The 15,912-nt window shown below is 37.2% G+C and overlaps 1 protein-coding gene across 6 annotated transcripts in view; it reads left to right on the top strand.

The window, feature by feature from the left end:
- The window catches only part of RICTOR (RPTOR independent companion of MTOR complex 2), a 189,240-nt gene that overhangs the window by 111,010 nt on the left and 62,318 nt on the right, over nt 1-15,912 (top strand). For all 6 annotated transcript variants that reach the window (XM_077816775.1, XM_077816777.1, XM_077816776.1 and 3 more), the window contains 6 exons: nt 2,450-2,532; nt 10,117-10,204; nt 11,995-12,085; nt 12,235-12,301; nt 12,403-12,483; nt 13,599-13,699. In XM_077816775.1, coding sequence (XP_077672901.1) covers nt 2,450-2,532; nt 10,117-10,204; nt 11,995-12,085; nt 12,235-12,301; nt 12,403-12,483; nt 13,599-13,699 — 511 coding nt within the window. The remainder of the gene's footprint in view (nt 1-2,449; nt 2,533-10,116; nt 10,205-11,994; nt 12,086-12,234; nt 12,302-12,402; nt 12,484-13,598; nt 13,700-15,912) is intronic.

The raw sequence follows: 15,912 nt of genomic DNA, 5'->3' as shown, positions 1-15,912 counted from the left end.
CCTGCAGTGGCCATACTGCGATGCCTGGGCTGCATACAGACAGCAATTTGTCTGGCCACCAGCTCCAAAGAATTGGGAGGCTAGAGATGCTCAGTCTTCTCCTCCTTAACTGGGACCCCAACTTAGGGAGACGTTTGAGGAAAAGGAGGCTAGAGCAGATAAAGAAGCCATCCATCAAACTCCTATCTCATCTTCTGCAGCTGATGTGATCATGCCTCCACCACCATCCGTGACCAATGATTTCTAGCAGGTTCAAGACCTTATAAAGGGGTAGCTGATCTTCAAATGCCACTCGAAGAGATGAAGGATTAGCATCACAAATTGCTTGATGTTTTACAATCAGCAACACCCACTGGAGGTATGTTACTCTTTAATAAGGCACTCCTGGACTCAGCAAAAACTGTTCGGCAACACCTGCAGCTGTTCTACCAACTTGCAAATGGGTGGATACAAAAATACTATGTCCCCCTCCAAGAACACTGAATTTTTGTTGTTCCACCCCTCACCTAATTCTCTGATGGTAGAAGCAGTGAATGAGTTCATTAAGCAAACACTGCTCCAAATGTACCCCATATAACAAAGACCAAAAGTGCTTGGACCACTTTGGTTGGAAATTCTGTTCATCTGCCACACTACAATTTCAGGCTGCAAACTGTTAGCCGGTTGTGGTAAAATATAATTTCACAAAGTATAATAAATATGTGGCTTTCATTGATCATATTGCACAGGAACACAGAATAATTTCAGGCTATTGTCACGGAGGGTCAATTAATAGCCAGGACATCTTTCCAACCATCCTTGGATGCCGCACACACTGCTGCCAGGTCCATCTCTATGGTGGTAGTTATGTGCAGGGTGTCATGGCTCCAATTCTTGGGATTGTGAGAGTAGTTCAGAAAACTGTTGAGAACCTCCTCTTCAGTGGTTGAAAGTTCTCAGAAACCACAGATGACTCTCTTCACATGCTAAAGACTCGTGCGCCATATTAAAATCTCTGGCTATATATACTCCTGCAAATAAAAGATGATTTAGTAGTTCACAGACTTCCCAGAGATCTTGCTTTGCTCAGATCTCTGAGTTTCATAGATCCACTGAACTGCACAGAAAGAGACATAAGTTCCAAAGAAAGAGGGGTGCTCTTCCTTTTTCAGCAAGTACCCAGTCACTATCAAAACCACATTTTTGATGGCTCAGTCAAGTGTTTGAATCCTCTCACGCTTCTAGTTCAGCAGCTGCAATGCTTTGCCCACATACCCCCTTTTGGGGACTGCCTTTGCCATTTCCATCATGCCTGGAGGTGGATCTGTACAGCCAAGTAGGTCATAGAAATTAGAGCATTGGGCTATACCATCCAACTACCCTTCTTCCCCATCCTTACGCGTGGACCCTTCTCATGAGCTTTTACGGAGACAAGAAATAGACTCTCTCCTTTGATTTGATTTCAGCTCCTCACAAAGGAAAGGGGTTCTATTTGAGGTATTTCCTTGTGCCAAAGGAGGACAAAGGGTGGACACTGATTTTTGGATCTTAGACTACTAAATACATTCTTAGTCTCAAAAGTTCAGGATGATGACTGGCAGCTATAAATCACTTCACTAGAGGCAGATTGGTTTTCGGACCTCAACCTACAAGATCTCTATTTCCATGTAGTGATACACCCCTCTTACAGAAAATACCTATGCTTAAATACAGGCCAGGAACATTTACAGTACCAAGTACTTCCCTTCAGCCTCCCCTCAGCGCCAAGGGTGTTCTCAAGGCTCCTAGTGACGGCGATCACTTACCTTCTTCATGAGATGATTTTAGGCTTCCCGTACTGTGACAACTTGTTCAACGGCTGATTTTACAAAGCAGTATGATCATCCACTCAGATGGTTTCTTTCTTTTTTCGAAGAATTAGGTCTTTAGCTCAGTGTAAGAAAATCTACATTTACCCCCAGAATTGAGAGGGAGTGTCTGGGATAAGATAGCAATGCACTTGTGTCCATAATAACTAACTTGTAGAAAGGAGAAGAGAAATTAGAGAAACAAGTACAAAAATAAAGTTGGACAACCTCATTTTGTTTGCCTTGTATTGCTTTTCCTTCATTTAAAATTAATTTACAGCTAAAGTTCAGTCTTACTGCTTGCAAACAAATTTAAATTTCTGTGTACAGGAGGCAGAGCAATCTATTACATTTTAATTTAATAATTACACAATTATCAGAGTCAGAATACAAGGAGCTGCATAGGGACCATAATTATTGAGAAATGACTAGTGAATATGCAAAGCACACATGGCCTGTTGCTGGGGATTGCATAACTAGAGGGAAAACTGTAGTTATGATTTAGTAACTGCATAATCCTATGAGACAATTGTTTAGTTATGTTTATTAGTATTTCAAGCAGTGTTTTTTAAAGCATTTGTTGTTTTGATTGAGACACTAATTATATATTTTGTGTGTTCTAGGTATTATCAATTTATGCAAACCTGGCAACTCTGGGATCCAGTCTCTTATTGGGGTACTTTGTATACCAAATATGGAAATACGGGTAGGCAATAAATAAGATAATTACAGAGGGAATAGTATTCTAAAACTGTGTGCATTTGTGTGTGTTTCTTGTTTATTTTTAACCCTTAATTTTAACATTAATGGTAGGAAGATTCGTCGAGTGGTTAGGTTGCTTGCTTAGAACGTGAAAGAGCTGGATTCAAGTCCTCCACAGATTTCCTGTGTGATCTTGGATAGATCAGTTATCCTCTCTGTATCTCAATTCCCCTTCTGTAAAATGAAGATAATAGCAGTGCTCTGCTTCACAAGGGTGTTGTGGGGATAATTACATGAAAGATCATGTGGCAGTCGTATACTACAGTAAACAGGGCCTTGTAAAGAGCCTTGGAAGGATTGGATTTTATTTGTAAATGTTGGTAAACAGATTTTTTACTGCGCGCATGCGCGCGCACACACACACACACACACACACACACACACCCCCAAAATATTACATCACTGTTAAAATTTACAGATTGGCAAAGTAAGAAAAATGCTGCTTGAAAACGTATTAGAGTTTGATTAAAGGATAGTTACTTTGCATATTTTGACGTGATGTTGACAATGTGTGTTTTAAGGATTAAAAAGCTTTAACTTTTTGAATCTCAATGTTTGTTGTTAATAATTCCGACCTCCCATGATTTCCAACAACTGTGAAAATTAAAGTTTATCAAAGAAAATCTTAAAACCCATACATTTGTGCAATGGTGAAAATTTAAATCAGTAAAGATCTAAAACAAGCTTAAAATCAGTTGAAATTATAAAATATAAAAATTGAATTCTGCTAAGTTTTCTTTAAAATACTTAAGATATATAGATACAGTAACTAGAAGAGTACATAAGTTTTATTTGCATGTTATCTGTTTGTTATTCCTATGTATATCAAGACTCCATTATATGGACTTACACTGTGATTAATTGGAGCTGAAAAGAACTTTCTTTCTGAGATTGAGGCAATTTTTGTCGCAGCAATTGTCCATGATCCTGGCAAGAATGAGAGAGAAGCGAAAGTGCAGTAGCTTCCAGCGATTTTTTTTTAATGCAATTGATCACTCATGTCTCTGTGTGAAGCAGGAAAAAACACATGTAGTTGGAGACTGACTAAACACTAGAAAATGTGTACTTGGAGACAATCCTTCATTGACAGGGAGATGAGATAGTTGCTCTAATAAGTGTTTTTCATATTTAACTTCCTTCATTTTATTACTTTGTCAACACAGAAATATTTTATTGTTTTTAATACATAATACTACATTAATTTGACTTTTGTATTTATTTGTGTATCATTTAGTAGCTATATTTTGGACACACTGCAAGGCTTGTACGTTGCTTGCTAATTAAGAATGGAGTGGCAACCCATAAATTCCCCCCTTTTATCATTTAATTAGCATTGTAGCGTCTTTATACAAAACACAATACAAAATGTAATATAACAGTTGACAGTAATTTTCTACTTTATTGTGGCCAAATTTTGATATAGCTAGCATCATTTTTCTAAAAAAAATCTACAGTTGGATACCACATGCCTCTCACCTTGAAGGTTTCTGTGAGAAAGATGACTGCCTAGTCCTAGAGCTCCTGTCACCCCGTATATTAATTATTACTTTTCTAGCAAATTTGACTAAGTTTCTGTACTAAAGGTCTAAATTCCCTGGATAAACTTCAAACTGTTGAACATGGATTCCAGTGGGAAAAAATGAGAGGCAACCAAAGACCTAAACCAGAATCACCTAAAGAGCTGGGGGAGAAGGGCCACAGCAGAACCTACCTCAGGAATCATGGCATTGAAAAAGCAGCAGAGTCCTGTGGCACCTTATAGACTGGCAGACGTATTGGAGCATAAGCTTTTGTGGGTGAATACCCACTTCATCGGATGCATGGCTCTGAAGGAATTCCTCAGGACCAAGTGGATTTAATCTCAAAAGATATTTGTGGCCTCTCTCAAGAAGTAGGTGTAAAATTGAGAATTGGTTACTTGGAAAATGAGCCACAATAGGCTGCCATTGAAACGAGTAAAATTAAAGAAGAAACTGCCTCCTTAAAACTTAGACTAAACAAATTGGAAGAAAAACAAGATTACTTGGAAAATGGATCTCAAAGAAACAATCTTCACATCTTGCATATTGCTGAAGGTCTAAAGGAAAAGAATATTATCAGCTTTCTCCAGAAGCTGCTCCCTGACATTTAAATTGGACTCCTTGTTGCCCTCCCTAAAATATTGAAAGATCGATTGAATTCCTGATGCTAGAAAGTTGGAATCTGACAAGCCCAGACTTATCTTCAGGTTGCTGAAGTTCAATGATAAAGTAATGTTAATGAATGCTGCCAGAAAAGCCAAAACCCTTATGTACAAAGGGCCCAAGATTTCTTTGTCCTGACTTCTCAGCTGAGCTTAACAAAAAGAGGACTGCATTCAGTGACATAAAGCAAATCCCAGGGGACCAATATCAGCTACAGCATCAAGTCCCATATACTTTCACTATGGATTTAGCAGGCTTCAAAAGATTTTGCAAAACTTCCTGCAAAATTTGTAAGATGCTTAATATTGCAGCCAGATTTTACCAAAAAAAACCATAATGGCTCACCATAAAGAGTATACTCTCACATGCTGAAAAATCCATTTTTCTTATGTATCCTTGTAGATATGCTATAATAATAATCACCTATATAATCTAGCAGTTAGGCTGAACTCTTCAGTTTACGCACTTTGGAGCTGAGTACAAACAACACTGCAATGCATGGAGTACAGTTTAACACTAAGCTGGGGGATATAGCACCATGTACTCAAGGAAGTATTATCAATCCCAGTCATCACAACTTGCACTGCTAGACAGTCTCTTCACTAGTTCTTCCTCTGATAGATCATGTTATGTTAACCACAAGTCCTTTGGATCAGTCAATATTTCTGACATGAAAAGTACTTCAAACCTAAACCATAAATAACACTAGTTACTCAGTTTGTGCAGGACATTTTCATATTATGAATATGAATATTTTGTACTTTTTCTTATTCAGATTAGTATTTCATTGACCAAATCAGTTGGAAATTTATATGTGATGACTCCATGTGTGTATATGCATATATTTATTATACATGTTCTTAGAAAATGTGTTTGCATTTAATGAAGATTAGAATATTATTAGATAACATGGGAGGGGAAGAGAGAATGAAACAGATGCCATCAGGGATCTGAACATGCTCACAGTGGTTTATTTTAAGTGTCTTCCGCTGCCCCCGTTACAGATATACTTTGGAATACAACTATTTATACTTTGGATATTTAACTATAGATCTTTTTGTATACCTGAAACCTTAGAGGCCAAATTGAAGGCATAAATTCTTTGAAAACTAACCAGTATTGAACGTGTATGAATACACACCATATTTTAGAGATGTGGTTTAACAATATTAACTAGAAATACATATCTTTACAGTCAAGTTGTATATCTTAATATATCTTTCAAAACTTTGCCATGAATTTTCTTAGGGTATGATTCCGGAACATGAGGGGACTCAATAAATCTTCCAAAATAATTAAAAATCTTGAGACACCTCAGATTTTAAAATAAATGCCAAGTAGCTTGATTTCAGGAAATTAATCTAGCAGAAATCATAGAATATCAGGATTGGAAGGGGCCTTAGGAGGTCATCTAGTCCAACTCCCTGCTCAAAGCAGGACCAATCCTCAACTAAATCATCCCAGCCAGGCCTTTGTCAAGCCTGACAAATAGATGCCAAAAGAATCAAGAAGGTGTAGCATATCATTCATCATTGAATTCTAAGAGCAAAAGCACATCCATCTTATTTTATACAGTGTTGGTCTGATCCTGAGAGAAGATGATCCTTCTTAAATGATGATCCTGGTTTTGTCTCAAAAAGGTTAATTCTAGGAAGCCTTTACAATCCAAGTGGAGGTCGTTCGAATTTTTTCAAAGACACTGCCAACATCCTTTGTAATATAAAAGATATTCTTGTACTAAAGGGTGGCGATTGAAATACTATCCTAGAAAGACATCTGGACAAATCCAATTACATAAGACTCAGCTTCAAAACACAATAGGCCAGCCGTCAATTAATTAATTAATTTTATTTAAAAGATATATGGAGACTGAGACACACTGAGGAGCATGGCTATACTTATTTCTGTATAGTACATTCATCTTACTCCTAGAATTGACTTTTCTTTCCTATCTGATTCCAGCATGCCTAGAAGTAGCTATTGATATGCTAATTTTGTATCATATGCCAATTATATTCACCATAGATGCTGGTTACACTTCACTGAAGTCTTCTAGGTGGGAAGCTGAATACTCTGCTACTAAAAGATGCAAAAATTTATTGCATAGTTGATTCAGTCAACTATAACTTCATATGAGAAAATAAGGACTTGGTTGCCTGAGTTACCATCTTTTGAGAAGCTCTGAAAGCTACTGCAAAGCTACTGGGTGGATGCGAAAGTATACCTCCCAAAAGGAGAGAGACTCAAGTTACTAGACTCTGGCCAAGGAAATAGACGATTTGGAGAGAATGCACAAGACTGACCCAAATAGTGAATAACTCCTATGTTCCCTAATCTGCTCCAAATATAGATCTAATAAATGCTTATCCAGCCAAATTGAATTTACACTTGACGGCCAAACAAAGACATTTATGAATGGGGAAGATAAAGGAGGTAAACTACTTGCCAGAAGACTTAAGATGGAACTATCCGGTAACAATATTTCTTCCGTATTACAAGGAGATGGGAGTGTCATCTTTGAACTAATAGATATAAATAACCACTTAAAGCAATTCTGTCAAGCTTTTATATAAATCAGACAACCAGTTTGTTTGACACTAACAGATTTGATCATTTTGTTGAAGACTTGCCTTTTAATGCCCTAACTTCAGAACAAATGTTGTTTTTTGACAAAGATTTCTCAACACGAGATTGAACACGCTATAAAAAAATTAATTCTGGCAGAGCTCCAGGAATGGATGACACATGGTAATTTTGTAAATAACGGAATACAATGTGTTTTGTAATCTTCTATGCTTTCAAAGGTCTTCCCTGGAACAGTCCAAAAAGAAGCTATGTCTAGTGAAATGACAACTGCTTTATTTATTTAATACTGAAGAAGATCAAAGACAGTTGCAACTGTATCAGCTTCTGCCCATATCTGTCGAATACAGATTTGCGAAATAATTATAAAAATTTTTGCTACGTAACTGAACACCCTCATCCCATCAGGCTGGTTTCATTAAAGAAAGATTGACTGGTAATAGTAGGAGAAAAATTACTCAATCCAGCAAGCTCATAAGTTAAAAATTTCCTCTATAGTGTTATCTCTAGATGCTGAGAAGGTCTTTGGCAGGGTTGAATGGATTTATCCAATCACTGTTCTTTAAAAAAAAAAAAAAATAAACAAAAAAAATTGAATTTGGTCCAATATTCCTGAACTGGATTAGTGTATTATACAACTCTCCCTTGTCAACTAATGGATTTTTTTCTCCAGGATTTCAACTAGAAAATAGGACAACAGAGTTGTACTCTGTCTTCTCTCCTTTTTAATCTCTCTTGAAACACTGCTGTGTATGTTATCAGTTCTCCGCCATTCAAGATATGAACTGAGAAGAACAAAATCAGTTTATATGCTGATGACATTTTTGTACTTTTTTGAAGAATCCATCCTCATCTGTGCTATAATTGATGTAGTTGACATTTTTGGAGAGATCTCTGGTTTTCTCATTAATTGGAATGAATCACAAGCAATGGGTATATCCAAAAGATTAGACCCTTGTCAATTTCAGTATTCTCAATTTCAAATGTACATGGAAATCACTTACTAATGTGTTAAGATTTGTCCTAATCTTCTGAAAATTGTTTCTATAAGTATGCACTATATAGTTAAACTTCCAAGGTTGTAGCAAGATGGTGTCTTGTCCTGTCATCTTTACTGAGGAGAATGGAAGTAGCCAAAATGAATGTTTTCCCAGGATTGACTTATATGATTAGCCTCTTGCCTTTCAAAATCTTTCCCATGCCCTTTGTTCAAATAAAAATAGGTGTATTATGAAGTTTAAATGGGATAAAAAATTGCCTCCTGGGTGTCACAAGACCCTGAAATCCTGGGCAACTGGAGGTATGGTATTGCCAGATTTGTATTTATATTATCCAGCATTCCAAATGCATTCTATCATAAGGTGGTTCACATCCAGTGGTGGCTTATACCATTTGGAGTCTATCCATACCCTTAAGGAAAAATCCAATCTTTGCTTCTACGTGGGGCATACTGCAATACGTTACAGCATCCAGTCTTACTTATCCTCTGTATCACTATAGGATAACCTGCACTTCAGGATCAGGGCCAACTCCATACTTAAGACCATTTGGATAGAAAAAGGATTAACAAAAATTGAAGATGATCAACTGATTTTCTATTACATGTGTAACAAATACCAGCCACTGCTGTCTCTCAGTTCCTTCTTTCAGTGACTATGCTCAAGGATTTATACACTGATAGGAAACAATTGGTCTGTTTAACTCTCTCTCTTCTAGGTGAACAAGTTAAGAAATATGGAAACAAGTCACTGTGTAGGAGTTACTTCTAGATGGCTTAATGTTTTGCAGTATCCTCGCAGTATCCTCTCAGTCTCAAAGAAAATTGGAAAAAACATAGCCTTACTATTTCAACAGAAATCTGGAAAGATACCTGGCTTAATGTGAAAGATACTTTAAGTCCCTGCTATTCTTCCAGAGCAAGATATTAAACAGGTGCTACTGGACTCCAGACTCTTTAAGGGTCGATTAGCAATGCAGAGTGAGTGTTGGAGACCATACCAACGTTTCGCACATCCTCTAAACCTCTCAAACACGTTACGGAATATTATATACAGTGTTCTCTCAAAAACATTGTTACTATTTTCCCTTCTCCAAGCTTGTGTATTTTAGGAGTGCTGGATGAGTTGGAACTATTAGTTAACATTAAGAAATGGTTTGTAGTAACTATTCTAGTGGCCAGAAGTTACTTTTAGAAAATCTGCAATTTCCACTTCATATGCAGGCTGGCTGAGTGAGCTCTCTGCTACCTGCATTCATGGGAAAAAAAATGACTCTATGTAATAGAAACACTTGGAAAAAATATGAGGATGTCTAGTCACACAAGAAAATATTGCATACCTTTGAAGTTTAGTACATATTAGATGCTAATATTCGTAGACCGTGCTCTCACTTATTTATCTATTTAGTCGCTGCATGACCTTTTTGAGTTCAGGATTTTTTTGTTTTGTTTTGGTGTTTAATTTTTTTTAACAGATTTAGCAAATTATGAACATTGAACTTTAAATGCTAGTTCTTCCTTGTATGTGTGTTTTTGTTTCATTATATGCTTTCTTTGCATAAAAACCATAAAGATAAAGTTTAAAAATAAAGTCAAGACAAATTGAGTTTTTGCTGCTTGATAGTCTGCTTCAAACTGCTTCAAATAGTTACATTTTTCATTTTGGATAATTTTCTAACTTTCAAGACTGACTTTTTCTACTAGTTTTAAAGTGAAGTTCTGGTTTCTAATAGCTTGTGAAAATAAGTATTTTTCTTTTGTATAGCGAGGTCTACTTGAGGTTCTTTATGATATATTTCGCCTTCCTCTTCCTGTTGTGACAGAAGAATTCATAGAAGCACTTCTGAGTGTAGGTAGGTATTAAGAATCAATGCACAGTACAGGTTATCCTACTTATTGATTTCTTCTAAAATTTGAGTCCTTTGGGGTTTTCCGTGCCACAGTAAATCATGTCAATATTGACAATTTCATCATTTAATTTGTTTTTAAAAAATACTTGTTTAAAAATTGGCTTGTTTTCAGCTGTTGATTACTTTCAAATGTATCACTGGGGGGCAATTAATCTTAAAGGACACCAGTAAATGTATTGCTGTAGGTTAACAGGATACTTTGACTGTAGAGAAGGAGTTATCTCAAGTTAGAGTCACAGAAATCTATAGTTGATATCTATTATTGGGAGGGTGGGGAATGTTGTCGGATTATATCCTATTACATAAGAGAATTCACTTTTAATAATGTGAATCCTTGCTGCTACCAGTGGTACATTTCACTTAAACATATTCCAAATAAGTCTAATTAAAATAGTAAATTTTTTAGATTCATTTGTCAAATTTAAATAATAATGTTGCTGTGTAGACTTTTTTCATCTAAGATGCATTGGAGGGATAGGATACATATCAGCAATACACAAGAATTCTAGGTGAGCTAAGTTTTAGTAGGCTAATTATATCGTTTCAAAGAACATCACCTCTGAAATGCATCATTGCTGCTAATATTATTTAAAGGTATTATTACCCATGACAACCTGTAGCTAGCACTTTGACTGTTAAAACCGTGTTTTAAAGTAATCTTTGATTTTTCTAAAAATCTAACTTTCAGTAGTTTTCTTTTTGTTGCATTTTTTCCACACAGCAAATAGATTTTCCAGCGCCTTTACAAATATACTTCCCTACCTACAGCCAGGCAGATTACAAACATCAGAACTCACTTTCCTATGTTGTGATTGTTACACCAGCTACTGCACTTAACTACCAGAGCAACATAGAAGTGCTTTTATTAAGTAATACATTGAGAGTTCTAATTTTAATATTTATAAATTTAGCACTTATCATTAATGTTTAATTTCTAAATACCCAATATATCTGCCTTTGATTACTAGTAGTACATAATTAACAAACATTGTATGTTTACTATTATATAGGAACTCTCATCCGTACTGCAGATTTTCCATAATCCCCTTGAGGTGGATGTGTGAAGCTGCAGCGTCAGATGTGATGCTAGTTTTATGTCAGTAGAAGCCACACTCTCCTGCAACTCTGTAGAAGCAGCCCCTCCTTTGTTTTTCACTGCAGGAGTATGCACCCGGGAGGAAGGACAGAGGACAACCTCTCCCTTCTACCCTGCAGTAGTGTGCAGTTTTCCCAGCCTCACAAGTTAAACCTTGGGCAGAGTTGCTGACTAAAGCTTGGTCTAAATTACAAAATTCTATTGTATGAACATGGGGGCTGAACACTGTTTAGCAGTCAGGGTCTAGTAGAACAAATCATACACATATAGTTAGCAATACTACTTCTCTGCAGTCTGAGAACTGGTGTTCATGTAATGTACATTCTGAGTTTTAAGTCTCTTTCAGTTGATCCAATAAAAGATATTACCTCAGCCACCTTGTGTGTCTCATATTAAGTTTTAGTTAATCTAAATTATGATATTTGCTAATAACAAGTTCAGTGCTATATTAAAGTGAAGAATGTGAAAATCATATTTGTACTGTTTTGGTCTACACTTGAGATTAGAAGAAATAAACAAAACCACTTGTTGCTAATGTAATGAATAATTTACTCTAATAAATGCAACTGCAGGTATTAAAATGACCCTTTAAAGTTAAATGTTACAATTACTGGTGTCCACATTTTTCTTGCTCTAGATCCAGGTCGGTTTCAGGACTGTTGGAGACTTTCTGATGGTTTTGTAGCAGCTGAATCTAAAACTATATTACCCCATCGAGCCAGATCAAGGTAGCATTTTGTAACTGAGACTGGATGATTGTTGTGGTGTTTGTGACACAAGCTGTATTGTTTTCTAACTTTTGTAATGAGAAATAAAAACAGAAGAAGAAACTACACATTTTACATTGTGTGCATGGTTTGTTTGTTTTATTTTTTAGACCTGACCTCATGGATAATTATTTGGCTTTGGTGCTTTCAGCTTTTATTACTAATGGACTTTTAGAAGTAAGTACAGAGTTTGTTAGAATTATCATTTCCTCAAAATAATAATAAAATATGTATACATTAAATGCAGCTATTTCAGTAAATTTTTACTTTTCTTTAAGGGTCTGGTTGAGGTAATTACAAGCAGTGATGACCATGTGTCTGTTAGAGCAACAATCCTGTTAGGAGAACTTTTGCACATGGTAAGTCAGGGCTTATTGTTCATTATAGATAGGATTGGTAGTGTCACATATTGTTAAGGTTGCCTTAACCATGAGACCAGCTTTTCTCTTCCTGCAGTCTTCTGTTTCATTCACTACACACCTTACAACTTCTGCAACAAATAAAGGGGGAGGGAGGAGTGCTACAGAGAAATCTTCATTATGCAACGTTTTTCATCCCAGAGCAGGTCCATCCTGTGTGCTGAATGAGGCAAAGGCACAATGGAAAAAATATGTAATTAAAGACTTTGTCATAATGCATACAGCCATGGCGAGTGCAGGCGGTGGGGGGTGTGTGTGTGTGTGAAGGGGGAGTGAGTAAATTATGGTTTGACAGGCAACCCTGCATTCTAGTATTTTCTGATATTTTGGTGCTTGACTTTGAATCTTAATAATGTTCTTATGACATAGATTTTTGTGTGTAGGCCTTTAAAATTTATTCTGACTGTATTAAATTCTTTGCCATCCGAACAATAGGGGTTTGATCTTTATTTCAACACCTGAAGAAATATTTTTGTGCACTTCCATAGTCGTGGCATCTGCAACAACATTTTGGCAGCCAAATGTTGAGAGTATTCCAAAGGGTCACTAGCAACTGAAAACCTCTCAATTCTGTTTCATATTTTTTCCTGAGTATTGTAACAAATATCATCATGGACTACTACAGTTGAAAGGAGTATTTTTTGCTATCTTTCAGTTTGTTGACTTTGGGCATTTGACAACATTTTGTATTATCATTTTCACGGTTTAATTTGATTGTAAAACCACAAGTTAACAGGAGACTTCAGAGGCAAGTGCAGTCTCTAGAACTATTTTAAATGCCTTTTAACAAATGTGCTATATTTCAAAGTTGTCTTTTTAGTAAAAAAGGGTTATTATAACAGGAATCTCTAATCATGTATAAGAAAGTGTTCTAACATAGAGCTGTCTTATATGAAAAGAGTAAATGGAGCCATATTGTATCATTGTTTTGCACAGGAAAGTTCTGTTAGTCTGTGGGATTTTTGTGTGCTGATTGCTTGTGGAATATGGCCAAAAAAGTGTAATATTGATGAATAGCTGGACCTAGTTTTTAATAACAAATGTATCTCTTTCAGGCAAACACAATCCTTCCTCATTCACATAGCCATCACTTGCACTGCTTACCAACGCTAATGAATATGGCAGCATCATTTGATATCCTGAAGGAGAAAAGACTGTAAGCATATTACGTTGTACTAAGATACTGAGAATGCGTGAACATATTCAATATATATTTATTACAGTAAAAACTGCTGTTTTTTAACAGGTGTGCATACATAAATGTGTTTTGACCCTTACTGGATTTATGTCTGTAGTTATTAATGGTTAGTACATATATGCAGTACAGGTAAATATTGTTTCAGTGTACACTGTATAAGTTCCAAGTTGCAATATAGTGACCATAATTAATTCTGAAATTAAGACAGAATTGGAAGAAAGATTTTGATATGAGCAAGTTTGTCATATCAAAATTACTTTGCATCAGGTATTAAAAGAATTATTTTTGAGGCAGTTCATATTACTAAGAAGAGATCTTAATAATAATAATAATGTAAATTAATATCTAACCAACAGTATGAACCACATTACTTGAGGTGTGTTCTGAATTTTGTCTCCTTTAACTCTAGCTATATTAATTAGTAATTTATCAAATTTATGAAGCATTAATAGGAAAACTGAAGAGCAATGTTAGACTTTCTGTCTGAAAACTCAGGAACTAGAAATGAAAATGCTCAGTCTCAGAAAGATGGACTGTCCAAGAGACTGTGATTTAAAAAACCCAGAGAAATAGCTTCTATCTTCTGCTACAGCTTCTTTTGTTTGAGGCTTCCACTAATTTTCAAAATGTTTCTTATACTGTAGGTCTGTTTAAACATGAGGTGCAAACAAAGCAGAAGCTTCAAACAATTACCACTGCATTTGATGGAGCAGACATACTGTATTTGCTAGTAGTTACACACCAATCATAGTTTTTTGTCTGGCACTGTCACAATAATGAAATGAGAGCTATATACCAGCAATACTGTTGAAAACTAAATTTCTATAAAAGCCATTTATTCCTCACAGTAAATATGAAAGAAGAAAATTAATTAAATGTTTACGATTTTTTACTGAAATTTCACTTTTTTGCAGTTCAATTTCAGAAGAGTGAATTTTTGCATTTGGGGCAGAAGTCAGATTAATTTTATTTATTCCAAATTTCTATAAATTGCCTAACCATAACTCTAGGTGCTTTTATTTTATTGAGTATGCTTAAGTATTGTCCTCTACAAAGCTAAACAATTTTGTAGTAAATTGTGCAAAATATTGTTGTCATTATTTGCGATGGCTCAGGTTATTCTCAGTATTATTTTTGATCTGGCTTTTCAAATTTGTATCTGGTGGTGATAAAACCAGGAAAGAAATTCCTTGATATTTTACTTTCTCTGTTGTGCTTTTAATGATAATCACTGAATTATTTTTAAACTACTGTTGTAAAATTTCTGGTGCTATGTTGATGGTTGTAGGTGGTATCATAAATACTAAAAATAATAAAGGTTTCTGTGACTACACCTCTACCCCCATATAACACGGTCCTTGGGAGATGACAAATCTCACCGCTTCACAGGTGAGACCGCGTTATATCGAACTTGCTTTGGCCCCCTCGTTCCCTGACCGCCCCCACCAGAGACCCCTATCCCTAATCACCCCCAGGACCCCACCCCCTACCCAACCCCCCTGCTCCCTGTCCCCTGACTGCTCCAACCCCATCCACGCCCCTTGCCTCCTGACAGGCGCTCACCGGCAGTGGCGGGAAGCAGAGCAACGCTGCCCCAGCCCGCTCCACTCCGCCACCTCCCAGCCGCAGCACTCCGCTTCCCGCCTGTGGGGAGGTTGGGGAAAGGCCACCACCCACCCCCCCGCACTCACCTGCTGCAGCCCTCTCCGCTTTCCTTGCCCCAGCCCCGTGTCGCTGAGGGGGGTTGGGGAAAGGTCCTCTGCGGCGGGAAGCGGAGCAGAGCAGGCTGGGGCCGGGCTGCTCCGCTTCCGCCACTGCTGGTGAGTGCGGGAGGGATCCCTCCCCCGAGTGACAAGGTTGGGGCCGGGCCAAGGGAAGCGGAGCTGGCTGCTCCCAGCCCCCCGCTAATGCCACAGGGCACTCTGGGATTGTGGGGCCCTCAAAAGTGCCCCCCCCCACAGCTCCTGCCTCCCAGACCCTGGTGGGGCGGGGGGAAGCCCCTGGCTGCCCCAGAGACCCTCTGCCCCTTATCCAACCCCTCAGGCCTGGCCTGGCATCCTTAACACGCTGCTCAGAGCAGCGTGTCAGAGCTTTACCGCATTATATGCGAACCCGTGTTATATCGGGGTAGAGGTGTATTTCCAAAGTGTTATTGAAAAGCTTGAGTACAA

The sequence above is a fragment of the Eretmochelys imbricata genome, chromosome 5 (genome assembly GCF_965152235.1).
Source record: "Eretmochelys imbricata isolate rEreImb1 chromosome 5, rEreImb1.hap1, whole genome shotgun sequence".
In the NCBI taxonomy this organism is placed as follows: Eukaryota; Metazoa; Chordata; order Testudines; family Cheloniidae; genus Eretmochelys; species Eretmochelys imbricata.
This window is presented reverse-complemented; position numbering and strand designations above follow the sequence as displayed.